At 40.1% G+C, this 27,845-nt stretch overlaps 1 protein-coding gene across 1 annotated transcript in view; it reads right to left on the bottom strand.

Moving 5' to 3' along the window:
* Positions 1–3,625: 3,625 nt before the first annotated feature.
* Positions 3,626–27,845, bottom strand: part of ATP10A (ATPase phospholipid transporting 10A (putative)) — a 115,857-nt gene continuing 91,637 nt past the window's right edge. The window contains exons 11-21 of the mRNA XM_086769025.1: positions 22,962–23,065; positions 22,664–22,790; positions 20,308–20,492; positions 18,628–18,949; positions 16,614–16,690; positions 12,679–12,804; positions 6,646–6,846; positions 6,336–6,416; positions 6,141–6,245; positions 5,622–5,809; positions 3,626–4,935 (exon numbers count right to left, since the gene is read on the bottom strand). Of these exons, the coding sequence (XP_086625151.1) occupies positions 4,236–4,935; positions 5,622–5,809; positions 6,141–6,245; positions 6,336–6,416; positions 6,646–6,846; positions 12,679–12,804; positions 16,614–16,690; positions 18,628–18,949; positions 20,308–20,492; positions 22,664–22,790; positions 22,962–23,065 (2,216 nt within the window). The 3' untranslated portion in view covers positions 3,626–4,235. The remainder of the gene's footprint in view (positions 4,936–5,621; positions 5,810–6,140; positions 6,246–6,335; positions 6,417–6,645; positions 6,847–12,678; positions 12,805–16,613; positions 16,691–18,627; positions 18,950–20,307; positions 20,493–22,663; positions 22,791–22,961; positions 23,066–27,845) is intronic.

Below are 27,845 nucleotides of genomic sequence, written 5' to 3'. Positions count from 1 at the left end.
AAATCAATAGAGGGTGCTGCTGGGTTTGGCCCCAGTGAGAAGTCAGCACTGTCACCAGCCTTCCAGTTCATGAAAAGCCCCGAAGATCATTTAGTGGCCATCAGGGGGTAGGGCCATGGTTCCACAGCCAACGCAGGACGGTGACAAACAGCTGCATGACTGTCTGGGCACACAGAGCAGTGATGTATAACTGGAAAATCTTGGAAAAAATACCGCAGCATTGTTTTGTTTCTGTTTTGACCTTTATATGCCCGGTTCCAGTGCGTATGCGGGAGATACAATTTCTGAGATTAGAGTGCTAACCTGATAGAAGACTTTTGGCTGTTTCTCAAAGACCTTTACACATCCAAGACAAATTTACAAACGCATAAATCACTGAGAAGTTAGTTCACATAAATAAGTGTAAGAAATACGGAATGCCGTGATGCTTAATTCACAGCTCTCTTCTTCTCAGTCATTAATTTCAGCTGGACTACTTCAGCCAGCAACGTCGAGCAGATGTAGGAGTGCTTGCAGAGTTCAGTGCAAATATTTGAAACAGCGTACAGGGGGCTGTTGTTGGTAATAGACCAAAACTGGGTGTTGTTTTAATTGCCTCGTGGAATCTTTTAATAAACAGTTGCACACTTTTTGAGTGTTGGCCTCATGAATTTAAAGCTTTGTTTTGCCTGATATGACAACTGCTCAACTGCACTGACAGGAATAGCTTCACGAGTTTATTTCTGTTTTATTAAAATCAATGTATACAGCTTCAAAAAACTATCAGTGTTTGTTTAGTTAAAATGTTTCAAATATTAATAGCAGCTTCAAAATGTTGACAAGCCCTAAAGCCCGGCGAGTAACATGCTTTGATGTGTTTCTTGTCTGGCAGCTGAAGAGAGAACTGATTTGAAATGAAAAGAATTAGTTTGCTTAATATTTTCTTTCCAAATGTGAAATGTTTGGATTTTTTTTTCCATCAAACTGTGGTTTAAATTACATTTTATTTATATTATTTTACAATTTATCTTCCAAAAGAAAATGGAGACATCTTGCTTGCTGACATCAGACTGACCTGGTTTGGTGCCTGTAGGTATCTCGTGTAGTTTTGGCAGCTGGAGGCCTCAGTGTGGCGCGTTTTCCTGTCAGTAGGCACGCAAGCAACCCTGCTGAGGTCACTGCACCCTTAAGGTCAGCAGAATTCTTTGGTTTATTTAAGATTAAACACATACATGTTTGCAGAATTGCTGCCACAATAAGGTATTTTATCTTTTATACAAAGGGAGCATTTACATTTCATACATATGAAAATATACCTCTAAGGATTTTTTTTTTTTTTTTTGCAACAAAACACAGCAGTTACCGAGACCTGATTCCCAGCTGGGGTAAGTCAGCTTGCAGACACTGTAGGAGCTGTGATGGTTGTAGCAGCAGAGGATCTAGATGTATAGTCATGTCGATGTATAGTCATGTCCCTAAATATATGACACAAATGTACTACTCTCACACTCAGAGTGGCAACTTAGCACAACTATCTGTCAGCGCATGAGCATCTCTCAGTCCCAAAGAAACCCTTTATTCCTTACCTACACAGGTAGTCTTTGAAACACTGACAGCACAACAACTAAACAAAATCTTGTATCATAAAGGCATAGAATGTAGGTTCTTTTTGATGAGAAAATCATCAAATACAGCTCTGAGCCAAAGTCCAGTGATGTTCCAGCTCTTTCTGCTGCCAGCACCAGGCATGTCCCATGAAGGCCTGCGGGACACCAAACATGCTGTGGAAAGATGCGGATGAGTCAAGAAGCTCAAGAGATCCTTGCCCTCCTGCTGGGGCTGCTGCAGGAACTGAGACAGGGCGCACACACACGTGACATCCATGGGAAGCTCCTGCTATGACACTCTTTCTTAGACTGAATTTAACGTCTTGCAAACCTATGAACCCTGCCTACCTGGTACCTGATACTGTGCCCTTCTGTGAGATCCTGTTTTAGAAGTAGACGAACATTTCTAACCAGATGGCATATACACGTTTCAAAGTGTCATTTGATTTCCCCTCTGACATTAGAAGATACTGCATCTCCACACAGGTGAGTTATTTACAGTGGCAGGCATTGCACAGTTTGTGTTAAATACAGCCAGCTAACCTTGCAAAAAAATTACCTGCAAAGTCATCCCAACAGAGCTGGTATCAAGACCAAGGAAGCTGGTAGAGCAAGTAAAGATGCCTAAATTCGGAGCTATCTCACCCAATGAGAGACACTTGCAAAGGAGGTTTCTCCTCCTCAGCAGGGTCCTGCAGGCTCCCTTTCCAGTGGAGAGAAAAAAAGGCTCTGAGGGCATGGGACTCTGCTCTGCTTCAGAGGCGTGTGTCAGGACGCACACCCCAGCTGCTCCCTGCAGCTGAGTGCCCACTCTTACTGACACATTCCTATCGTAATTAATATAAAGCAGAGAAATGTCGAGACGTTTACAGCCAGTAACAAATGAGTCAATAGGTGTGCTTTCCTATGCTAAAATCTACACACATAAATCAATGTTCCCCTTATAACTAGAGGCTAAAAGGAAAAAGTTGTGCTTCAGGTACTTTTTTTTTTTAATTAATCACATGCTTAAAGCTGTTCACGGGAGACTGAAAGAGTGAGTCCCTTAGAGTCTTTGCCCTGTCCCTAGTCAATTCTAATCCCAAAACGTAGTTTAGCTACATGTGGATGTGTCATGTTTCATGAGCGTAATGTGCTTACGGGCTGACAGCTCTTATTTAGATTGCTTGCAACTCTTCCTTTTATTGGCATTTTAGTTTCATGTTACCAATTCTGTCTTTGGGGAAGAGGTCAGTGTATAAATCTTTGAAACAAAAGATCCTGAGTGGATTAGCAAGTGACAAACGGTAGGCACTGTGGCTTAACAGGTTGAGGCAATCCATGTGGGAGTCAGGTCACCTGTCACAGAGCATGGCACGAATTAGATCTGGCCTTACGCAACTGATGGCAAACAAGGCAAAGGCCACCTGAAAACCTGTGATGAGGAAATGAAGTGTGGCAGCTAGTTCATACATGGTCATGGTGGCTAGACAGGAAAGAACCACGCAGCCCTCCAGGTTAATCCCCACTGGGATCCATCAGGCCAGCACAGCGCAGACATGCATCCATGTCCCAGTGACAGTCTGTGATGCACAACCACGTAAGATTGGCTCAGGCATAACTTCAGAAAGCGGTGCAGCTCCATACTTTCAGGACCGGAGCTAGCCTGCCTTAGACCATGCTCAAATACCTCTGCATAGCACTGCACCCTCACAACTGATCATATCCCTTCCTGATCACCAAGGACTTGATTTAACTTGGCTGAAACAACAGTGAAGGTGCTTAACAAAACTCCACCCTATCTGTCCTCCACCCACCCGCTACCAAGCAGGACTCATTTCTTCAACAAAAGCAACCTAGTCGTGGTAGTGCTCCAGCACAGAAGATCACAGACCCTCCCAGGTCGAACTCTAGAGCAGACACAATGCATCAGCTTTTTGCCACCAAATCATTTCTCACAAGCAGCAGCTTTCCTTCAGACGCTGAACAGCATGACATGGCCAAATGCTAGCTGCTCTAAGGGAAGGGCTGAATTACTATTAATGCCAGACTGGGAAGTCGCTTTGCAATATGGATGGTAATTTATTTATTGTTTTATCATGACATATAAAATGCTATGGCTGCAATATCAAAATATGGTGTCACTTATAAAATACCAGTATTATTAATGCGGTGGTAAGATACTGTTAACATTTACAGAGAGGTGTGTAATAATTCGATAGTCTTGCCTAATGGTTTGCTCCACTGACAAAACACCCTGGCAAGCAGATGATGGATGGAATGCAGTGCCTATTTGTTGTCATGGTTTTTCCTCCTTGATTACTGAATGGCCTGTAATGATGTCAATAATTGTTGCTGAATCTAATCCTTTTGAAAATGGTAGATAGGTCTTTTGCTTTTACAGTACACGTCAGAATAAAGGAGAAGCATCTGAAAAATAAAGAGATGGCATTTCCTTACAAAATGAGATGAAAAAATAAAACAATATAAATGGAATTTTCAAGTGTTTCTTTTTATATTTAAAGCTCTTATTTCAATATACTGTATTTAAACATTCTTAAATAATCACTCTGTACCTTTGATTTTCTGTTTTGTCTTTGGAAACAAATAGAGTAATCTCACTATAAATGTGTGCAAATATAAAATATATAAATATATTTAAGGCCCATGTCATAAAAAGGTGGTCTCAGAATTGTCACTTTTACAGTGATCAGCTGGGGTCCCTTTCATTTTGTCCTGCAAGTTATTTGAGCTCTGTTCTTTTAAGCCTTTGAAGTCCACATGCAAAGAAGAACCAAGCACACACATACTGTCCCGTGTTTCATTTTGTAAACTGTTTGATGACACCCGTAAAACAGTTCCAACGCGACTGAACAGCGGAGTTGATGTGATCCACTTCAAGAAACTGAAGTCTGCTTGGTCGACTGCTGAGCTCCATGGAAATGTTGCTCCCACAGGCAATGACTCCATCTCTGAAGCACTGTGTCTAACTTCATGAAATCCCATGGACCTTTCCAGACTACTTGCTGACGAGGGGATTGTGTTTTCCCCATACAACACAGCAGCCTGGGGAGAGGCAGTCACAGTCTGATCTGTTGTATGCTTTGTGTGCTCTTGGAAAAGTGACTCACTTGTTTGAGGAGATGTTGGCAAAGGTGTGCTTTGGTTATAAGCCTTAAAACAATCACTAGCATGTGAGGCAAGGCTTGGTGAGAAGCTGTCTGCAAAGGGTTGTGTCTGATGTATTGTTTCCTTTACATTCAACTTGGTCAGAAGCTGGGTGCGAATCTCTGGGGACAGTTTACTCAACTGACGTCCAAGCTGAAGCTGGGTTGGGAACAGTGTTCCCTGAAGGGTTCTGTACAGAAATCTGCAAGAGGAGAATGTGCACGTGAAAATAACTGAAAGAAGGAAGTACCCAAGACATTATTAAAAGAAAATATCCAAGACAAAAGTACAACTCAGAAAATTAACTTTTATGAGCCTTTCTTATGTTTGACACAAGAAAGTTTGCAGATGAAAAGCTCTGAATGCTGTGCTAATATTTTGATTAATAACAAGCAGTGTAATACATCTAAACGTTTAGCCAGTGATCCACCTTGTGATTACATACGGTCTTTCATCTTTCCTGATGAGGAATCAAAGGCAATGGGGATTAGTCTGCAGAGCAGGCCTCCTACAGCCATATGTAAGTCCACAACATACTATCAGAATTTCTATACTGTGCATGTTATGGGAGGATGGGTTGAATCTGGAAGAACCACAGGAAACCTCACAGGGTAGCAAACCTCTGCGTGGCCAGAAGGTTCGACCAACAGTCTACAGTTATCCCACTCCTGTGGTCTATGTCCAGGAGCTGTGGTCTGTTCCTGTGGTCAGGAACACAGAAAAGGTTAGGCAACCTGACTTTGTATAATCAGCTGCTGAAAAATACTGACTTTGTTGGTAAGGTAAAAAGAAAGAGGAAGAGTGGAAAAATAAATGTTTCTTACTTTCTCAACCATATGCATAAAGTCCTTTCATAGATGAAAAAAGATGTGAGACAAGATACAATACCTGGGCAGCAATGCGATGACTGGTGATATAATGCAAGTGAAATAGAACATAGGGTCTCCCATCAGCCTTTCCATAGTCCAGTAGGGATTGGATGGAGGATGGCATACTGGGCAGGAAGCATTGTAAACCAGAGCCACAAAGAAAAATAAAAGGATACTGAAGATGCAAGATGACCAGTGGAGAAAAGTCTAGAACAAAAAGGAAACAAAAGAATAATGATTCTTTATACTCTGAGAAACTTGCTGTCATTCTGAATTAAAACTTCTTCATTTCTGGAGTCAAATCCATGCAGAGAAAAGAATTTAGAGCCTTGTATTTTCAAAAATTCTTATAGATACAACACTACACAGTGGTTTGCAGATCATAGTTTAAAACCTTTTCCATGCTTGCTTAAAATGCTTTCTAAAAATAGAACGTGCTGAGGGAATGAAACGATCACCTTCTGTTTTTGAAGAATGGCACCAAGAAAAGAATTACAGATATGCCACTGCGTTTCTATGTAGGCTGTGGGTACCTTACCCAAGTTTTGGTTTCAATAGCCAGATGTAGTATGATGGTGAAAAGAGCTATTGTGGTGATGGGAGTTCCCCAGGAGAAGATATCCACTTCTGAATCATAGTAAGTCTGTAAAGAAGAAGACAGAATTTAGCGCAAGCTGTATTGCCAGTTCTCCTCAAAATGCTCGAAGTAGAACGGCTTAAATCAAACACTTACAAAATAGGGGATGAAGAAGCAAACCAAGCTTTGATACATAGCATCAATCATGTTCATCCAAAACATGTGTGGTTGGTACTCCTGTGGCATAAAAAAAATTACGAAAATCAGAGCCTAATGAAAACGCTATTTGCTGGGATAGATATTTGAGGGGGATATTAACTCAGACGAGAAATATAATGAAATAATAATTGTGACTTCTCAGACTGTTTTTTTAATCAACCATCCACCCTTTGGGAGCAGGGTTGGTTTTTGGTTGAAACTAAAGATGTCTAGAAAAAAGCTGAAAAAAAACCCCCAAAGTTTTTACCTCCATATTCTGGCCACTTTTATAAAGCTGAGGTACAGCAATTAACACTTCAGCTGGCACGTCCTTATCCAGCACACCAGTAATCAGTTGTGGAAGAGAAGAGAAGAGTAAATTAAAGAAGATGAGATACCACTGATCAACCATCGAGGAGCCAGAGAACCCACAGTAGAACTGGTACCAGAAGAGAAGGGCAACAAACATCTGAAACAGAACAAGCAATGCTGTAAATATGACAAGATAAGCAGGGTCATAATCTCATTGTGTCCTGAAACCATTCTGATTCCAGTTCTGCAAGGACTTGTTTATGAATGCTGCACATGTGAGCAATCCTTCTAAGGATACCTAGTCTTTAACTCGCTGTTCCTGACCACTTAGCTAAGCTACAAACATCTGGCACATCTGCAAGTCTTTGTGGTACTGGAATCTCAGATCTCAAGAGTCAGGGATGACTTCATACAAAATTAACTTTCAGTTCAAGTGAAACTCTGAGGTGCAATTTAACCAACCGTAAAAAGCTCTCACAACAATCACTGACCTCTAGGTATATAAGTACTGATTTCATAGCACTTACATTACTATTGAATAAGCATTTCAACAATAATATCCTCTGCTGGACTGAGATGTTTTGGAAGGCTGAGCTGGTCTACAACAGGTAAATGCAGAGCTTTTTTTCCAAGACCAACATGAGACTATGGTAGCACGGGAGGTGAAACTGTACGGTCTAGGAAAGTTGTCTTAACTATTCTATCTCTGTGCTTTGAAATTCAGCAAATCAGCAGTGTTGTCAAGATTCCTCTGTCTCCCTTACTCTTCAGCTGTATAAAGAAATCAGCTGCATACACAGCTGCAGTGGGATTGATGTAGTTGGGTTGGAATCACCCCAAAATGGACAAACCATGCAACTAATTTCTTCTGTAGAAATCTGTATGCTGTATCTGCAGCATGGAGAATTCAGAGGTTTTTAAGGCTCAGGAGAGGTGCTGATCTCACCTGATGAGGGGGGATTTGAAGCCTAGAAAATGACAGGCAGCTTCCTACGAAAGGAAATAAATTCCCAGGCTTGGCCCTTATAAAACTGATTTTTTTATTACTCTTTGTAAAGTGATTAACACTAAATGGAAGGCAACCAGAAAAACCCTGGCAACTGTTCCGCAGGGGTTTTCCCCATTTCAACCATGAAGAAGGGAAATGACATTGACTTCTCCTTTCACTTCCTCTTCTTTTTGTATTCTGTTCTCAAAAGCTTTCAGCCAGTTGGAGTATGTTAATCCTTCATAATTTTTAGATATACAGAGGAAAATATAAATCTGTCCTATCTGTATGCCAAAATGTGGTTGATACTCTATGGTGCTTAGTTGGTGAAAACTGCTATAAGGAGAGTAAGCCTGTCTTGTGAAGGGGAATTGCCACAGAATAAGAGGGTCAGTCCTGCTGTATGTAAATGTATACATATGTGTGTATATATACAGTTATATTGTATACATATGTTCAGGCAATGTTTGCATGCTACATTGAAGTAGCTTGTATATCAGCAATGTATGTCTCACTCTTTGTCAGCCCATATTATAAACTAACCTACTAAAAGTTAAATCATAGAATCAAATAGTTTGAGTTGGAAGGGACCTTTAAAGGCCATCTAGTCCAGCCCCCCTGCAAGAAGCAGGGACACCTTCAACTGGATCAGGTTGCTCAGAGCCTCATCCAACCTGGCCTTGAATGTTTCCAGGGATGGGACATCAACCACCTCTCTGGGCAACCTGTTCCAGTGTTTCACCACTTACATCCAGTCTGAATCTATCTCCCTCTATTTTAAAACCATTACCCCTCATCCTGTCACAACAGGCCCTGCTAAAGCAGTTTTTCACCATCTTTCTTATAAGCCCCCTTTAGGTATTGGAAGGCCGCTATAAGGTCTCCCCAAAGCCTGCTCTTCTCCAGGCTGAACAGCCCCAACTCTCTCAGCCTGTCCTCATAGGAGAGGTGCTCCAGCCCTCTGATCATCTCTGTGGCCCTCCTCTGGACACACTCCAACAAGTCTATGTCCTTCTTATGCTGGGGGCTGCAGAACTGGATGCAGTACTCCAGGTGGGGTCTCATGAGAGCAGAGCAGAGGGGCAGAATCACCTCCCTCGGCCTGCTGGCCAGGCTTCTTTCGAGGCAGCCCAGGATTCAGTTGGCTTTCTGGAACACATTGCCGGCTCACGTTGAGCTTCTCATCCACCAGCACTCCCAGGTCCTTCTCCTCAGGGCTGCTGTCAATCCATTCTCCACCCAACCTGTATTTGTGCCTGGGATTGCCCCCCAATCCATGTGCAGGACTTTGCACTTAGCCTTGTTGAACCTCATGAGGTTCTCACAGGCCCATCTCTCAAGGCTGTCTAGGTCCCTCTGGATGGCATCTCTTCCCTCCAGCATGTTGACTGCACCACACAGCTTGGTGTTGTTGGTGAACTTGTTGAGGGTGCACTCTATTCATGTCACTGACAAAGATGTTAAACAGGGCCGGTTCCCAATACCGACCTCTGAAGAACACCATTCGTCACCGGTCTCCACTTGGACATCGAGCCATTGACCACAACTCTTTAAGTGGGGCCATCCAGTCAATTCCTTATCCACTGACTTGTCCATCTGTCAAATCCATGTCTCTCCAGTTTAAAGAGAAGGATGTCGTGTGGGACAGTGTCAAATGCTTTGCACAAGTCCAGGTAGATGATGTCTGTTTCTCATCCCTTACGCAACAATGCTTGAACCCCGTCATAGAAGGCCATCAAATTGATCAGGCACAATTTGCCCTTAGTGAAGCCATGTTGTCTGTCACCATTCACCTCCTTATCTACCATGTGCCTTAGCACTGTTTCCAGGAGGATCTGCTCCATGACCTTGCCAGGCACAGAGATGAGACTGACTGGCATGGAGTTCTTCCTTATTTCCCTTTTGAAAATGGGGGTTATGTTTCCCCTTTTCCAGTCAGTGGGAACCTCACCGGACTGCCATGACTTCTCAAATATGACGGACAGTGGCTTGGCAACTTCATCCGCCAGTTCCCTCAGGACCTGTGGATGTATGTCATCAGGTTCCATTGCCTTGTGCATCTTCATGTTCCTTAGATGGTAGAATTTTTTTAAGGATCACCTCTAGAAATGTTTCTTTAAATATATTTCAGGAAAAGTATCTTCCACTGGGCAAAATAAAACTGAATTACCAGAGCTTACGCTCTTCAGTACGGTTGGCTGGGAGACGATAATTTCATTTCAAAATTGAACAGATTTTGAAATTTATTTCCTTTCCACACCCCAACACCAACAAAACTTCCTGAGTCTTTTCTCAAAACAGAATTGCAATACATATGTGGATTTAGATACTCTTCTATCACTTGTTTGAAATAAAAAAAAAATCCAGCTGATTCTGGACCTAAGAAATTTTCCTCTCCAGAGCCTTGCTAAAATGAATCTGTCTTTGAGACAGTTTGGCTCTGACAAAAATGGGTAGTTTGAGGAAAATAGAGTCAGCTGAAAATTTTCCTACCACCTCTAGTATGGGTCTCAGCAGTGCTGTCTAAGAAAGCTGTACAAATAAATGACATTTCAGTAACCAAGCTTAAATCAGTTTTTTTTTTCCCCCCTGAAATTTTACTTTGGATTAAATAAGTGCTTAATTTAACTTCAAATATAATGTTCCCTCTTGCTTCTGTGTACTACCCCCCAAAAAAAGTCAAAACACATTGACATAAAAATGGAATTGTATTTTTTTTAAAACATTTTCTTCCCCCACCCCCCCCCCCAGATGAGACTGTTTTATGAATGTGGCCCTAGAGAGAATATCTCAGTGAATAAAGTATATATCAAAAAATATCCAGTGCTGCCTTGCAGAGATAATGTAAAAAAGGGAAGAAGCAGTGCCTGCTTGTGCAGGAAGAATTTTGTTTACATGAAATCCCTTTTCATCAAGCTCAGATACTTCCAGTCATGCTATATTTTAGTATATATTTTACTTGCATTTTTATTATCTCCACCAAGCCAAACATCTTCTTGGATAAGTCATCTGAGTTTCCAAATGGCTTTTGCAGCGATCTGGAGTTTAAACTTTGAGTTAGATAGGTTCTAGTGGAGAATGGAAAATTTCATAATATGAGCAAATGGGGAAAAAACCCACTTGAGGAAACCGAAAAATTGCAGAACATTTGCAGTGTAGCTATCTTGACTCGCTACGGAGAATCGTCCAGAACAGTCTCCTCGCAAAAGGGTCAGGTGCTCAGGTCTTTCATTTTTTAATATTATTTCCTTAAGGGCAGGCACTGTGTCAGACAAATTCCTGTCCAGACGCTGGATACTCCACTACAGTTTTAGACTCAGTAGCAACAAGTATTGCTCAGAAAGCTCTCAAGGTTGCCAAAGCAGAGCCAATACAAAGAGATATTTTTCAGTTATATTCTAGCCTTGAGGCAGCAACTTCTGAAAATGTCTTAATAAAAATGGCATGAGAAATAATACTCGTAATCAAGGGGAGTTGTACCAAAAGAAATGGAAGATTTTACAAGAGCTGAACAAAAATGTAGATGTATAAACATCTCTGCCTGCTGATTGCTGGCATGTCTTATGTGAATTACTTCTTTTTAAAATATTATTTTAATGTAAGATGTCTCTGCAAACGCTTCTTGGATCAGATTTGATACTGTCAAGCCAAAGGGTATCTTGGAAACATACAGCACTGGGGGTGGGAGAATAGATGTTCAACATCATTCAAGATCAGGCCTTAAAACTCAGGCATTTGAACACCAGCATGTATTTCACTGTTGCGCTTCAACAGGTGGCTCTCCACTCAGTGCAGCATTACTTAAACCTGCTTGCTAGTTCAGACTCAGGTAGCAATTCAGACCGTCCAAGTACCTTCTTTCTTTTGTGTCTGGAAGGGTGCTTGCATGCGGTTTCTGATCAGACCACAGAAGATATTTTAACACAATTGTGTTAACACAAAGACACTTCATTAATTCTTTAGCTCCCTTAGGTATTTCTATGATGTTCAAAATTTCGAGCAAATGATGGTCTTCTCCTGATAGAATACCTTAAGATTGGGATGAGATGGGGATTAGTCAGACCAAGAGGAATTTGCATTAAAAAGTTGCCACCAATTAAAAAAAAAGTTGAGGATTAGATTAAATTTGGAAAGCAACTTTTACAAAATTGAGAGCTACTTTTTTTTTCTAATATTGAAGATAAAATCCAGTCTCCTGCTCACAGTTCACACATTTCCCTCTGTCTCTCCTCTTTTTCTTGCTTCTTCATATCCCTTTCTCCCAAGGTGATTTGTAGGTGTTGCAAGTGAGCAGATCTGTGTGCCTTCCAGTGACTCCCACACAGCTGACGGAATTCTTGCTTGTCTTGTTAGGCAGTTTTCAATCAATCACCTTTGTATTCAAGATCAATGCAAAGGACCTTTGTTAGGGCCAAGGAGTTCAGCTGCTACTGGCTTAGTGCCCGGTACTGGACTAACTACCGTTCCACACACCAGACTCATAGTCTGTGTTTTACCACTGTGTGCTTTCTTTCTAATGAACTCTTTTGGTTAGTTAGGAGTAAGATAAATAAAGAAAAAACCTTCCCAATCTCTGCATCTGGGACACAGAGAGGACTCAAATATCTCAAGTCACTAGGGAATATATACAGTGATCCATAAGCAACTATGAGATAGGGTCAGGAAGAGAAAACACACCCAATTGCTACTTTGAACCAATGCCGGATGGCCTTGGCATTAAAGACTCCTGTGTCTAGCCAGCTAACTTCTGCAAAATTACTCTATAAAGAAACTTTTCTTAAGCAGTGCTTGTTATTTCTGTTACCTAATTTGCACATTCAGCAGCACAGTGTAGCTGTATGGGTCCTGTATTTCTGCAAATGGCAGCCAGCTGTCTTTCAACTCTGTAAATTTATTTGCAGCTTACTTATACACCATTTGAAGGCTGACCTAATGCTCACTTAGCACAAAATAAACCCTAGAAACATGTGGTGCCATAAAGCTGCCAAGTCAAACACTTACTGCATTTTTGTAGAAGAAATACAGCACCATGTTGGCGAGCCGAGAATAACACCAATGGCCATGAACAAGCAAAAGCTTCTCCAAATGCCGGAACCTTGGGATTGCAAAGTCACTTGCCATCACCGCCTTTAATGAAAGAAAAGTTGGAATTATTGTAAAGTGCCACTTTCAACACTAACAGTGAATCTAGTCATCTTCTCAGCTCATACAGTCAGTGGAAATTGTACTGATGAAGCATGAAATCCATTACAGTGCATCTGAAATGCAGCTATTGATGCAGCTATTAATGCTGCACTGATTTGGAATATACGTGAGCAACCTGGCAGCTTGGCCAAACATGCAAGGTGACCTGGTCCTTGCCAAAAGGAGATTATAGTCTATGTTCCAGATGGTGACAAGCATCAGCAAAAAATGAGAGGTGGGAGACTAGCTGGCAATTGCAGTTGCATGAGCATGAAGGCTCAGGGCCCACATGTGAACATCTTGGTGTCTGTAACATCTTTATCTGTAAAAACTACAGAGTACTTACAGGTAAAATTGAACTTCCAGAGAATAAAATAAGAAAAGCACAATTAAGTGGTAGCATCATAATTACTGGACTTCAAAAGACAAAATGATAAAAGTATTAGTTTTAATTACATTTGCAATCCTGGCTTACAAAGTTTACTCAGCTCTCCTGAGATATCAGTATTTTGAGGGATTTTAGAAATCGCATGTTTTCCAAAACTATCTATCAAAAAATCACACTAGCTGAGACTCCTCTGAGACTGTGCAGATTGCCAAATCACATTGGCAAATGAATCACTCAGTTTCTCTCTGCTTCTGAGTAAAATTCGGGGTACTGTACATCTCGATGAGACCTTTTTGTAAATGATGGTGTTATCACAGTTGTTTCATGATTTTCTTTATCTCTAGGATCACACTAAGATTTCATTTAATATTATTTTACATTTCATCTTCTATTTTGCAATCACTTTTCTTCTCACAGTTCAGGAAAAACAGGAGGAAAGGTGAAAATCTCCAAAGGAGCAATGTCTTCCTCATACTCTGCAGAGTATATTTTGGCTGTATTTTTAAATGACAGACATCTTTCCTTTTAATTTTTCCTAATTCTCTTTCTTGTTAAATCATCAAAAGGGCTTAGTTTTCCCAATTAAGTGCTTATAGAAGCTATGAAAATAAACTCTAAAACAGTATGCAAGAGAAGGTGTAATAATACATTGCAATTTAAGCAGTAGATGTATGTAAGCACCGGGACATTTTTTAATATATTGACATATCCTAGGACTTCTCACATACTGAGATACACTTGTTATAACCTTCCTGCACAGAACATTCTGATTTGTCCTGCAGACATACAGCTGTCTTGTAGTTTGAGGAGAGTAGAGCTCTGCTATGTCTGCTTCCTTGTTCTCCACCCCATCTCAGCCTATTCCAAAGTTAAAAGAAAATCGCTAGCTTCCTTTCATTTGTGCTTCTAACATAGTACTTCACAACACATTATGAGAAGTGTTGATGTTTTTTTCTTTTTTATTCCATTTTGATTACAGTAAGGAACATAGTGAGGAAGATAGTGTTATCCAACTAAATTTGCATGTTTATTTTGTCTCAAAATATCCCCTTGATTTTCACATTTTAATTTTTTCTTCCAGCTTTTTCACAGGAAAAAGTGATTCGTGTTTCACATGCTTCCATAGAATGTAGAAAGAAAATAAATCAGTGAATATTGCTGTTGTAGACACCTAAATGCTCAGTGCCTTCTGAGTACCTGCACGTGTAAGATTCTGACAGTTGTTTATAGTAAAGAGGCCTGCATGGTTCCTTAGGACCTTGCAGTAAAGGAAGGGATCTATAAACAATATTCACTCTGTTGAACTTTGATGTAGAAAAAAACCAGGTAGTTTAATGGGTTAATGGGCAAATAGCTTTCGGATTTGAATACACTGCAAAAACCAGGGGCATTTGAGGACTGGTTATTGTAAGTGTATGAGCTCAACTGAAAGTGGCATACTGGGGAGAGGAGTAAAAATAATGCTATGAGCACTATACAATATGTCTGTATTAGCAAAAAAAAAAATATCTAAATTAATACCTAGATGACAGGAGCTGATAAGTTCTTAAGAGATTATAAGACCCAAGCAGTCTGGGCCAGACTTTTTTTTAATTGATAGGCTTGGAGGGAATCCCACAAAACCAGTCTCCTCTGGGCTCTCTGGAGCCTGGGATGCCCACAAGGTCATCCTGCAGAAGTTATGCAAAGCTCTTGGAGCCTGGTGAAGGCTGTTGAACAATGAATATACTTGGTATCAGCTTTCTCCTGCCCTCTCCGGCCATCAAAGTGAGACTCATAGTGTCTATGGCTGGGATGCCACATGCACAATGAATATCTGAATATTTTTGTGGTAGCTTCTTTCCAGTCTAATTTACAACTGCTAACGTGTTTGGAGAAGCATTTTTAATGGATTGCAGGCCTGAAATCTGTCTGTTTGAAGAGCACTGATAGACATGCATTTGCCCTGGAGATTACTTTAACTGAACCCACTGGATGATTACAAGAAGGAGAACAAGTGTAATAGCTCTGCTGGGTCAGGCTGAAGCCCACCTTCCTTAGTATCCAGCCTCCAACAAAGACGAAAAGAGGATGCCTTCACAAAAGTAAATGAATAAATAAGAAAAACAACTACTGACTATTCTCCAGAGCATTGTCCTAGCTTCTGGTGATCTGCATATTAGAAAATGCACAAAGTTGACATTCAAGTTCAGTTAAATTTTTGTTTCATAAATTTGTGTGTTGGCCCAAATAAATTACAGCATTCATGAAATCCTGTGGATAAAAAATTCTACAGCCAAGTTGTGCACTGTGTGAAGGACATCTTTCTTCCCTTTCCAGCAAAACATCCAGTCAGTGTTACAAAAAATGCAACGTGGGTCAGAGAACCACCCATTGGTGATTAAGTTAAGGAGCATGCTCATCTGCTCAGGTCCTCAGGATGGAAACACTTCCCATCTTCTCTGAAGAGCTCTTTGTCATATACTCAGCTACTTTATTTTCTCATGCAATCAGCCTGTACCCAGCCCAAATACAAGGTAGGTTGTGGAAATGAGCTATCTTCCTCATTCTCTGTGTCTTACTGTCACATCCGGTGCTAACACTGCAACTGAACTGCACTAGCAGTAGAGGAGGCAGAGGTAATAGGTAATACAGTAAGTAATACATCCTATACATATACATCCTCTCTTCTGGGGATGGGAGAAATGCCTCTTGTACAGTGGTAAATACAGTAGTCACAAGCTAAACACATCCAAACTCAGGGCAAGACCGCTTATCTTGCTGTTCCCTGTGGCAGGAAATGGGGAGAAAACCAAGACTTGGAATAGTACTGTAGGGAGCAGTAGTGGTACTGCAAAGGGCTGCAATTTTCTCTTTCTTCACTGTTCCGCTGTTTGAGTGAATGAGATGTGGGCGTGTCGGGGCTAAGAGTCACCACCACACCATGCAAATAAGCTCCTTCAACTGTATGGGCTTGTGCAGCTACTGCATAGAATAAGTATAGTCAAGCAATACAGGAGTGAGGAGAACAAAGCCAGAATAAGGTGAACCTTTATTTCCTCAATAATACATAGCTGAGCTTTTTTCCTCCTTGAAACTAGTGCTTAATAAATGATTTTTCAAAACAGATCACTTAGAGGGATCTGGTAAGTTGAATTTTCTGAGACGGTAGCATGTTTAAACTCACCACAGATCTGAGAACAAACACAAGCTCAAACTCAAGCTGAAAGCATCCTTATGATGCGCAACTGGCATTCCTCAGCACAACTTGTCACTTCTCCTTTATTGTGTTGGCTATCCAAAGGCAGTTTGGTCAAGCTGACATATGGGAAGTGCCCATTTCACCCCTTCTTGGGAGTGCTTTTCAGTGAGTGAGTAACATTACCTGCATGCCTTCTTGACCAGAGATCCCCACACCGACATCCGCAACTTGGATCATGCTGACATCATTGGCACCATCACCTAAAGATGACAAGATACAGTTTTGTTGTTACTAGTAGACCAGAACAGTTAGCAGCAGCAAAGCAAAGGAAAACCAGTTGTTGCTGAGTGTTGGCTGAGTGTAGTAAGGGAGATGTGGGGTAGGAAAGAATCCATCTTTGGAATACAAGGTTCAAAGCTTGGCAAAGATGCCAAGACATTCTGATCTTTGTAGACTTTTTCTATTATGAAAAAGTAAAAATAAAACAAATCCCTCTATTTTCAGTAGGACCTAACATTCAAGTATCAGTTCTGAACTGCACAAATACTAAAACACTGGATGGCTGAGAACGAGCTTCCCCATACTTCTGCTTGCTGAATAACTGTCTGCCTGTAATCAGATATGACTAAGAAGGAAATGTGAAAGGAGGCCTAAAGCCAATGAGTATGTCTACACAGTAAAAAATGCAAAAAAGTTAAAAAGTAGATGAATTCTCACCTTGGCTTAACCAGTCCAGGATCTTTAATACACCCATCACAGGTAGTTCAACTGCAATGGTTGCACAGTCACCATCCCTTGCTCTACTTTCAATCATGATACCACAAGTGATAGGTGTCACAGAAAGGATACCAGACTAGGACATGTATCTACTTTGTAACCTCTTAAATTTACAGCCAGTGTGCCAGCGGAAAATGAAACTGTATTAGCTGATGACAAGACACTTGGCTTTAAACTTCAGTGGCTGAGGCATACATTCACATCTCACTCCAGTTTCCCTGCTGTTGGCACATATAAGAGTGGTCTCCACTCACCTGACAAAGCTGATGTCTTTGTGACTGTGCAACATAACCCCAGGTTAGCTCATGTTGGCTAAAAGGGAGGATGTATACAACTAGGCTATTGAGACAGAACAGGATCTTAAGTTCAACTCATACGCTCAAGATGGCTCAGAAAGAACGAAAACACAAGGTGCCCAGTCTCCACTAGTGTTTTCAAGTATTCTGGATAACTCAAGTTAACCAGCCAGATGTTTTTGACAACATATGCAAATGATTATGTTCACACTCAGTCAGTCAAAAATAAAAACTCAGTAAGAGGAAGGCATATTTGTGCTAGATACAATAAAGTGAGCATAAGGGTTATTACAATCAGCACACTTTCGGTGATGTGGATGTCACAGGAGTCTGGCATTATTATATGTACTTAGGGCTTCTAATGGGTAGGTGCAATCCATGTGTTACTGCTATGATTAACCAAGACAGGTAGATGAAATCTAGTGTGCTTGTGACAATATATGCTGATCATATCTTCTAATGCAACACAATGCTAAACTTGAGATAGGGAAAGAAGAGCCTGTTGACTTTTCTTATGTAAAAATCATACAAACATGGAAGATGCTGTCAGATTTAAAACAGTGACTGACAAACTCTCACCTTCACCAACCTAGCTTCAACCAGCTAGGAAGAAATGTGAGTGCTGGCATGTCATAAATCCAGTCATAAATCCATTCTATATTCTGACAAGGCCAACTCACATCCTATGCTGTATGGCTGACTTGTGATGAAAAATGTAGAACCTTGACTTTAAACATGACTGGATGAAACAACACTGAGCAAAATGTTGTTCTGTGTAATACAGTGATTGCAAAATGGTGTTCTGCACAGCATCAGCTAACTCAGCTCTTCATAGTTGTGTTTGGACATGCCAAAACCTCAGAGCACACCTGAGTCCTGATTACCTAACTTCTGTAGGAAGAAATCCTCAATACTACTCCAGAGTTCCATCCTGGTTTTGAATAAATAAGTTAGGCAAATATGTTAGAGTAAATACGTTAGAGTTGTCCAACACAGTTTCAGACAAAACTGCGAGGCTATTTGAGTTGTGAGGCAACTGGAAGGGTTCTATTGAAAGTAAAAAACCAAAAATTCTCAAGGCACAGTATACATCAAGGCAGGCAAGTTTAAACTGAAATATTTACCTATTGCCAAGGTCATCGCTTTGAGTTTGTCTCTGACTAGTTTCACTACCATGCTCTTTTGGAGTGGGGTAGAGCGACAACACAGTACTGAACGGCACTGCTTGGCTAGTGCAAGAAATTTATCTTCTAGTGTAGGTTCGAGGGCATAAGCTAGAGTCCTTCCATCAATCACTAGGCCCAAGCTGGAAAGCACAGAGGAAGAGGATGGATAGAGAGGGGTGAACCCAACAGTCATGTTTCCAGCAGCTTCGTCTATCGTGTTGTTTGAAAATTTAGACTCTACGCATTGCAGACACTGTTCCAGCAAGACAGCACATGTCTCCTGAAAAAAAATTCAAAATAAATATGCTTGAGAGAAAAGAACAAGTACTCAAATGTTTGTGTTTGCTGTTTATTTAGGCATAAGGAATACGGAGAATGTGTTATATTTGCTGCACTGTTAAAGTTTTAATTTCTAATGTTTTCTATTCACTCTAAACACAATTCTTGCAGAAGATATGACAGCAATGAGGACCTGAAAGGCTTAAAATCTAATTCCTCTTCAACATGCATTATTGTATGCTAAGCTCATTTCTTTTAGTTCCTTCTCAGAATAACAGTGCTGGGAAATGATATAATCAGTATCAGTACCAAGTTAAGTATGGTAATGAACAGCATGTACACGCCTACAACTCAGATCAAATAGTTACACATTGTTAAAGGCCAATTAAAGGTTATTTAAGCTGAATTCTCTCTCCTAGCCATACTCAAATAAAATATGTTATTGAGACTATATGAACATTTAAAATGAAATGCTAAAATGCTATTGGTCTTACAGCAAAGTATGACAAAAAAGAAAGATCATGGAAAATCAATTTACCAGTTCAGTTGATACACTCAAGAACGGAAAATGCTGTTATCTTTTCTTCCTTTTTGAAAGAAATTGGAGCTGGATACTGCTGGCCTACCTCTCCTCTGCTGATCTGAAGTCCAATTTTATCACCCCATTAAAGGACTATAGCACTATCAGTCTGGTTCCTTGTATGTCAGACCGTATCAGTAAACTCTTTGTGACTGTCTGCTTGCAACAAGTTGAGCACAGGAAAGATCAGTAATTCAGAAGAATTAGAAAAGGTCTGTTAAGAAGCAAGGCATTAGTGTAGACGTGGTTTTCTGACTCTCGGTGTAAGCACTGAAATTTAAGTATTACTTCCATGTTCAGAGAAAAAGCCAGCGAAGAAAACATGAATGACTGAGTTATCTAAAAATACTATATTTCAGTGGTGTAAAATAAAGCACAAATTCTCAATAGTTAATTAATTGTTTTATTCCTCAACACACGTTTAATAACAGGCTGCTTTTGGAGACCCATTAGTGCCAATTAGCAAAATTAGGGATGTTTTGAGAATGCATACCAAAGGCAGACATTTATACTGCTATGGCATATTTTCATCCATGGTGGAGCCCACTACACACAGTCAGATGTCTTCAGTGAGTTTATGATACATGACACTATGACTTAGAAGCATGATTCACTAAAAAGTATTCAAAGACATGTCCTACCTGAAAATTATGGATGAAGCAGGAAAAGAAGAAAAAAAAAGAGGGAAAGGGAAAAAAAGCCATCAAACTTTTAATTGTAGAAGTTGAAAATAAAGCAAAGCTAGTTCACAAGTTAACTTGTGTATTGGATCTGCTTACTGGTGATTCAGCATTCAAAGTGATGATTTCTTCATCGTGATCTAGTAGCTTGCAGGCATATGCAATATTAACAGCTGTTTCTTGCTTGTCTCCAGTAAGAACCCAAATCTGCAACCCAGCTTTGCGCAAGTTTGCAATGGTTTCTGGAACACCATCCTGTAAACGGTCTTCAATGCCAGTTGCACCTAAGCACATAGAAAAAGCAAAATATTCCATATTAAACAAACACTTATAGTTCATCTCAAATTGTAAGTTTGGATTTTTTTTTAAAAAAAACAGCAGTCACTTTTATTGGGAAATACCTAACTATCAATGGTTGCAAGATTCAGGCATGTTTTTTTTTGGGTATCGAGAGAGATGAGAAGCAAGTAACTGGGGTAAACAGTCAACAACAAATCCAGAATTCAAATCAGAGATTCACAAGGCTGATGTAACTTTGCTTAATGTCTCTCTGTTCTGTATATTCACCATTTCTTCTGAACGTTGCTAGAAAAGATATTGTAGCTTCTAAGAGATTGTTTCAGTTCTTAAGGGTCTTAATTGCCTTTCCTCAACCAGAAGAGGCTGCATCACTAGAGATTTCTCCCTTTTGAAGGGGGATTGACAGCAGAACTGCAGCTTGGCAACAGCACATTAGGCTGCAGACACAAACCCTTTCCTGCCTTGTTGCTGCTCTTTGCTCTTGCAGAAAGACACTAGTTGCCAAATGAGATATAGCACAGAATAAACCATAAATCTGTTGACCATAATATGAAAGTAAAATGTGACTTTTTCACACCTTCAATGTATCTTTCTACCTGTTTATAAGAGACCGAGTATCTTTCCTATGCTTTCATAAATCAGTTGACAGAGACAAGATTTTCAAATACTGTAGCAAAAGCTGCTCAGGACCAAGTTCAGTGATACATCAGTGCTCCACTGAGTTTCAGAGAGGCTTCAATGTCAGGAAATATAAGCCCTCACTACTAGAAAATGAGGAGGTGACAGACATGCAAGTTACCTGGAACAACAGGAAAAGAAAGTAAACTTTTCTCAGCTATTTATTATTCCTATGGCTGCTCCTTGAAAAAAACATTTTAGCAACAGAAGCCCACCTGAAGTCTGAGCACCAGTCATGTAGGTGGAAACACATTCTTATGGCAATGTTGGGAAAGCTATTATTACCCAAACAGTGTACAAAGGAAAATATATTCCTTTTCCAAACTCACTTCTTTATTCCCACAACCAAATCATAACAACCTAAGCATTGCAAGATACAAACCACAGTATGAGGTTCTTGGGGCATGACTGAACAGGTAGTTTACTTCTGGCTAGAGCTCCCTTATTTGTCTGGCAGTTCAGTTTCACTTTTTTTTTTAATCTATCCAGAGTGCAGTCAGAGCCAACAGACACAACCATGGTGTAGTCTTCCTGATTAACATAGTCCTACTAGTCACCTCATTCTCCCTTTTAAGTCAGAGGAGAGAAGGAGACACCTCAAGGGTGGGATTCATCTAATACTAAAGCGAGTATCTGAGACAGACCAAATGAGCTGCACTTTCTTTTTTTTTTGTCTCTCCAGTAGTTACATGGGGAGTCTTAGAGATCTGTAGTAGATATATGAGAAGTTGGGTGAGGTGGATCTTGTCTCCCTGAGACAGGCATGTTGGCAATTAGTGAAGTTTGTTATCTCCAACAGTATTATGGCTGTCCCAGTTTCTTTGCCAGAGAAAGCAGTTGGATGCTTGGAGTAATACAGAACATATATACATTTTAGAATCTCTGTGCTTTCAACATCTCCACTCATCAGAGGAAGAGTATGACTTAGTTCTTGGAATACATTTTAAATAGACTGATCTTAATGGCCTCATTGTGAAGTACTGCAATTTCCTTCCACAGAATACACAGGCCCTGAGTGCATGCGCTGAACTTGATGTATATAAGAGCCGATGCCTCTCACAAATGCAGTTTATGAGCTCTGCTTTATGAGCATCTCTGGTGCCCCTGGAGTCACGGAAGTCTGACATATTGAAGTGCCACTAAGCTAACAAAATTCTGTAGACAGTTTGGGCCAAGTCCTCCTCCTGTGTAGAGCAGCAGCTCCCATTTATGGTATTGTGTCAAATTCATCCCTGGTATTGCTCCACTCATTTCACTAGTGGTAAAATGATGGCAGGAGCAAGGAAAACAGGGTATGTCTGTTATGTTAATTATATCCCATTTCTTTGTGGTGCTGCACATGGCAGCCACGACAAAGTCCAAAAGAAGCCAATTTCTGTACTGTCAGAAACCATTTAAGGGAAGGAACAGATTTCATAGCCAAGCTTTCAGAATCTTTAACACATTTTAATTTCATGTCCAGTTCTCATTTCATTACCTAGCAGATGTAGATTCTTCTCTATCCGCAGTGCTGACTGAAACAGAAGTTCTTCACGATTTTCAATAGAGGATTCTGCTTCTAAATGACTTTTTAACCAACAGGCATACTCTTCCTTGCTGAGAACCTATTAAAAAGAGTATGTGAGGGCACAGTCAATGTGATGCAGAGGCATTCATACTTTACTGAATAAAATGAAAAAGAAGTTATGAATCAGGAACAATAAATTAATAAATGCCTTCAGTAATCCTTGTCAAGACTTTCCTTAAAAGCAAACTAAGAGTCTGCATTTACTTACTCTTTTTGCAATACAGAGGGTCCGCAGCCCGTCCATAGCATACAGATTAAGGTAATTCTGGGTTTTGTTTTGGATTTTTTTTTGATGTTTGCCCCGAGGGTCATCTAGATAAGAATAAAAAAAAGAAATTAGTGGTTGAAAAATAACAGCAGCTGACTGGCCTCGGAGAATAAAAACTTGTCTACAGTACTCACTGTACTGGCACTTTATAACTGATACTTTTAAAGAGTTGATGTCTCCTGGGAAACTCAAGTAAACCATTCAATTTAGAAAAAAAAAATATTTTTGTTCTATCTTTTCTGTGTTCTCTCTTCAAAAGTCATTGTGAATGTATATTAGAAAGATCTTCTCCTTCTTACTCCTTGAGTATTTGTTTGGTCTGAATACTTTAAGAAATCATTATAATCTTCACAGCAAACACAAATGTCAGAAAGAGAAGCATAGTTTCAGATAAACTACTAGCAAATGCTTCTCCACATCTCATCATGTGCAGAAAAATTACACTTACTTAAAAATAGCACTTAGTTTTGCATCGAGGTTAATATCTCAAAAGAACCAAAAACTGTGTTCTGTTTGGCATACCTAAGTGTACGAAGGTACTTCCGTTACTGCTGTACTGACACTACCTACCATCCTGAGCCAATGCAGGAAGTTCTTGGTATGACAGTATTTTCATTTAGAAGAGAATTTACACATGTGCAGAGCTCTCAGCTAACTTCTACCTTGAATGTAGCAGCACAACTTCCACTTAGCTTTACTCTTCCCTTAAAGTCATGTGTAAGAACTTAAAATCAGGACTGAGCACCTGTTCCTTTTCTCTTTTTAGCTGGGATTGGTTCAATGTGTGCACACTGTGATCAAAAAAGAGTAATGAATATGATGGTAACACATTTTGTTCCATCTTATTACCTGAAATCATGTCTTCAAAAGTTAAAAACAGATGATATGCATATTTTTTATCATCTACGATCAAGACAGGTTCATGTACAATGTACTGTAGTAGCAACCAAATAATATGAATTGCAGGATTAGCACTAAAATAAATGTACAAGCTGGTAAGATTTTAGATTGGAGCCATTGAGTGAGAATGACTGGTACCTTATGGCGGGTTTTCCTATTCCCTGATGGCATAGAATTCCTTTTTTCTAAAGTCTGCATGTTTTCTGGGGGTGTGGAATCACTGCAGCTGTTCCTTAATGCAATATTCGTGTTACTGGTACCTGCACAGTAAGTGCACTGTGCATTACCACACTTGCACTAGTACTTGCACAGTAACCAGTCACAGAGTCAGGTGAATGCCACTTATAACCAGAAGTCTGAGAAGACTCTGAAGAGATCTACTATGTATGATCTCGGTTCACCATTGGATGTGCTAACTTCTCTCAGCTGACCACACTGAGAACCTACGGGCACTATACCCTTATATTAAGTACTTCATACTTGTATTAATACTTAATACTAAATTAGATAACACAAATATCTTACTGTTTATACTTTTCGGTGCCCATTTTCCCAGTGTGCATTCATAACATACCTCTTGCTATGTGTGAACTCTTATATACATGTCTGTCTGTCTATAAACTTACAAAGCATTCAGCATTTTTGTATTTACACAGCAGCACAATGTCTAACTGGGTACTCAGAGGCCCCAGCACAAACCCATACAAATATTGATATTGTACAAAGGAAGGAGCTGGGAGCCTGAAATCCCAATATGCTGCTTTTTGTTATCTCAACCATGTATCAGCACATTTTACTCACTGTATAGCTATTTTGTCACCTTTAAAGACTGTCCTCTCCTCTCTAGGTCTGTAAAGCTGGGAGTGTATGTACCCAAGTGTTCCTAAGGGACTCCATGAAGACTGTGGTATTTCATGCATACCTTCGTTTCAGTCCCATCTGTGGTGAAGGTCATGTGGTGGATACCAGTAGGAATATTCTGATGGGCCTGTCCACCTATCTATTAATGCTACCTACGCTATCACGTTGAGTTTCTCAAAGGGAAAATATAGATATATTACTCTGGAAGAACATTCCTACAAATATTATTTGCAATTGGAAAGCCCTTTCTTACATGATAACTCATGGCTCTGACATGCACACCACCAGGTTCCTTCAGAAGCTATTAAAACAGCTCACAACTAGATTCAGCTGCAACATAAAGTAGAAATACACATATACTGAACTGTCAGCCTAACAACGTTTCATTTAGCTTCTTTTCTTCTTGTGCATGATAATCTTTTCAGCATATGAGACTTGGCTGTGTAATATAAGAACATTTTTTATCTGGGAGAAGTACTGCAGCAAACCTTCTGGCATGCGCCATGTAATAGTGAGTCAGCTTTTTTAACTTAGAAGAATAAAGTAGGCAAGCATTCTTCCTAATTTATTGTGATACATTAATATTCTAGAAAGAAATGTTGTATTTTTTGCATATCCCACATGAAATTGTCTTATGGGAGTGGCTACTTCAGCCACTCTCTGATTTCAAATGGTGCAAACTTGAATAGGTGCTAAAACAAATCAAAGGTTGTTTTTATCGCTTGAAGGTTATACAGTGTTAATCACTCCAGATATGTCTGAATACCATGGGCACCAATGCAGTGATCATGTCATATGCTTATGCCACTTTCAATGAACTAAGATAGTAATTCTCTGCAAGCAGACATGTGCGTACCATTTGCCGTGCGAATTCTCAATTCCAGTGTGAAAGACTGCATCTCCCTCTTCCACCAGCATACCAATGACAGCTAAGCTCCCTTCTAGCTCTTCCCGTACCTTATCAGTCCCACCCTAAGATTCATCTTGTGCTCAGAAGTTACAAGGGGGGAAAGAATCTCTTGCAGACAAAACCCAGTTGTGGAGATTCTTTTTAGCTGGGTTGCAGTGTCTATGCTGAGCAGTGCAACCACATGCACCATGTCATGCACCACATGCATGTCATCTGCCACATGCAACACGTCTTCAGAAGAATAATAGAGTGCTAGTGGCATTATGCTTGCTTCAATTCCTTCCATGATCGCAAGCTGCAGAAAGCGAGCACAGTCACTGTTTTCTCAATGACTTATGCTCACAGTTCCTCTGCAAGCTGGGTATTGACTCAAAGAGTACCTTTCTTATCTATGAACATGGTGACTGTTGAGATAAAGTAAAAACAATGTACTCTTGGGAATGATTTCAAGGCTTTTGGAGATATCTGTATGCTATCAGAAAACATCAGGTTTCACAGTCTCCTCCAGACATACAGGCAGAGCAAATGGAGTCAATTAAGAAACTTTTTAAGGTTTGAAGCTCACGGTGATTTCTGATTTTCTGTAAGACACAACTGAAGCTACAACATAATATTTCTTCCGATTTCAGGCCGTTCCTCATGTTATATTTTAAAATACTCTTCCTCCCAAATGGGGACATTTGGGAGGATACAGTCACACCACATGATATTAGAGTTGGGAGGTTAGGGACAGAGTGCTGCCTTGGTCCTTCAGTCTAAGGGCACAAGTACCACAAAGTCTCAAGAAGCATGTTTGACTGGTGTACAGTTTACATATCCCTGAGGCACTAAGGCAGAAAAGAGTGAGCACTGGGATTAGTTGTCATATCCATTCACTTATTGGTCAATTCCTTGAAATGACAAATGCCTGAATTCTCATAGCATTACATCTCCTCTTACACTCACATTCCACCACCACCAGAGAACAGGATGAAACCACTAACAGATCCCGCAATACAGATAATAGCCACAGCATAAATCTTCTGAGTCTCCCTCTACCTGGGCAATACCTCCCTGTAACGGAAAAAAAAGATGCCGTTCCCTCAGGAACTGACAACATATCCACTGACATTAGGATAGTGGAGGCAGAGACTGTGAATTCAGTTCCAGAAGTGAAGCTGATCAAGGGAAATGTTAAACATTTTTCAGACAGATCCGCTGAAATGTACAGAATTACTGAAGCCAGCAGTGACTTAGAGGGCTAGAAAACAATGGAAAATGCTTATAAGGTTCTAGTGGCTACACTAGTGGCTAAAAAACTGAGGAAAAAAGTGCACAATTTCAAAGCCACATTCAATTCACTTGTCTGTAAAGACAGTGGAATTGCTGTATTTACCCAGCTACCTAATCCACTCATTGCCAGCACCAATCTTCAGCAACTGCGCTTCCACTTCTCTGACATACACTACCTTTGGTAATATCACCATTTGGTTTCTAACTGACCTTGTTGGTTTTACCCAGGTGGGATCCTAGATCTGCCTGAAATTTGCCTGAAAATTCCTTGATCCATTGAGTCTACTGTGAATGGGCAAAACAGCTTCAAACACAGTCTGTTATATGGTGACAAAATATTTGAGACATATCATAAAATAATATTTTCTTTTTTTTTTTTAAATGCTCAGTTCTCATTCTGAGAACTCATTTCCAAACATTATTTTCTAGGTATGTTATTAGAAATTCTCAATACTGCAAATGCTCTGTTAGTACTTCGGAAGGAAACAAGTTTCCACAGATGCTGTATGTGCCTTCTGTGATATCAGACCTTTACTAGAAAATTATTCATGAATACTTTGTTGTTAGATAAGAACAAGTTGTTCTTAATTTTTTTTGGCTCAGCTTTGATTTATATGGCTGTAAACAGAAAACCAATGCCAACATTTTTCTGTATTTCATTAAAATAAAATTACACAGTATAAGCCTTTCACAATTGTTTACTCCAACTTATGTCAAAGTAACCACAAAGTGAATGCATTAGTGAAGCGTGGGAAGTACCTCTAGCACTTTCGGGCTCTATCCATTCATACTGAGGCAATCTTTAAACACAGGACTAAATTCAGTGTTGAAAATACAGTAAATTAGATGCAAACTAATTCACGCAAACTTAAACCTGTGTG

Source organism: Chlamydotis macqueenii, chromosome 1 (assembly GCF_036417535.1).
Source record: "Chlamydotis macqueenii isolate bChlMac1 chromosome 1, bChlMac1.mat, whole genome shotgun sequence".
Classification (NCBI taxonomy): Eukaryota; Metazoa; Chordata; class Aves; order Otidiformes; family Otididae; genus Chlamydotis; species Chlamydotis macqueenii.
Note: the sequence above shows the minus strand (reverse complement) of the source record. Positions and strands in the feature narration are given on the sequence as shown.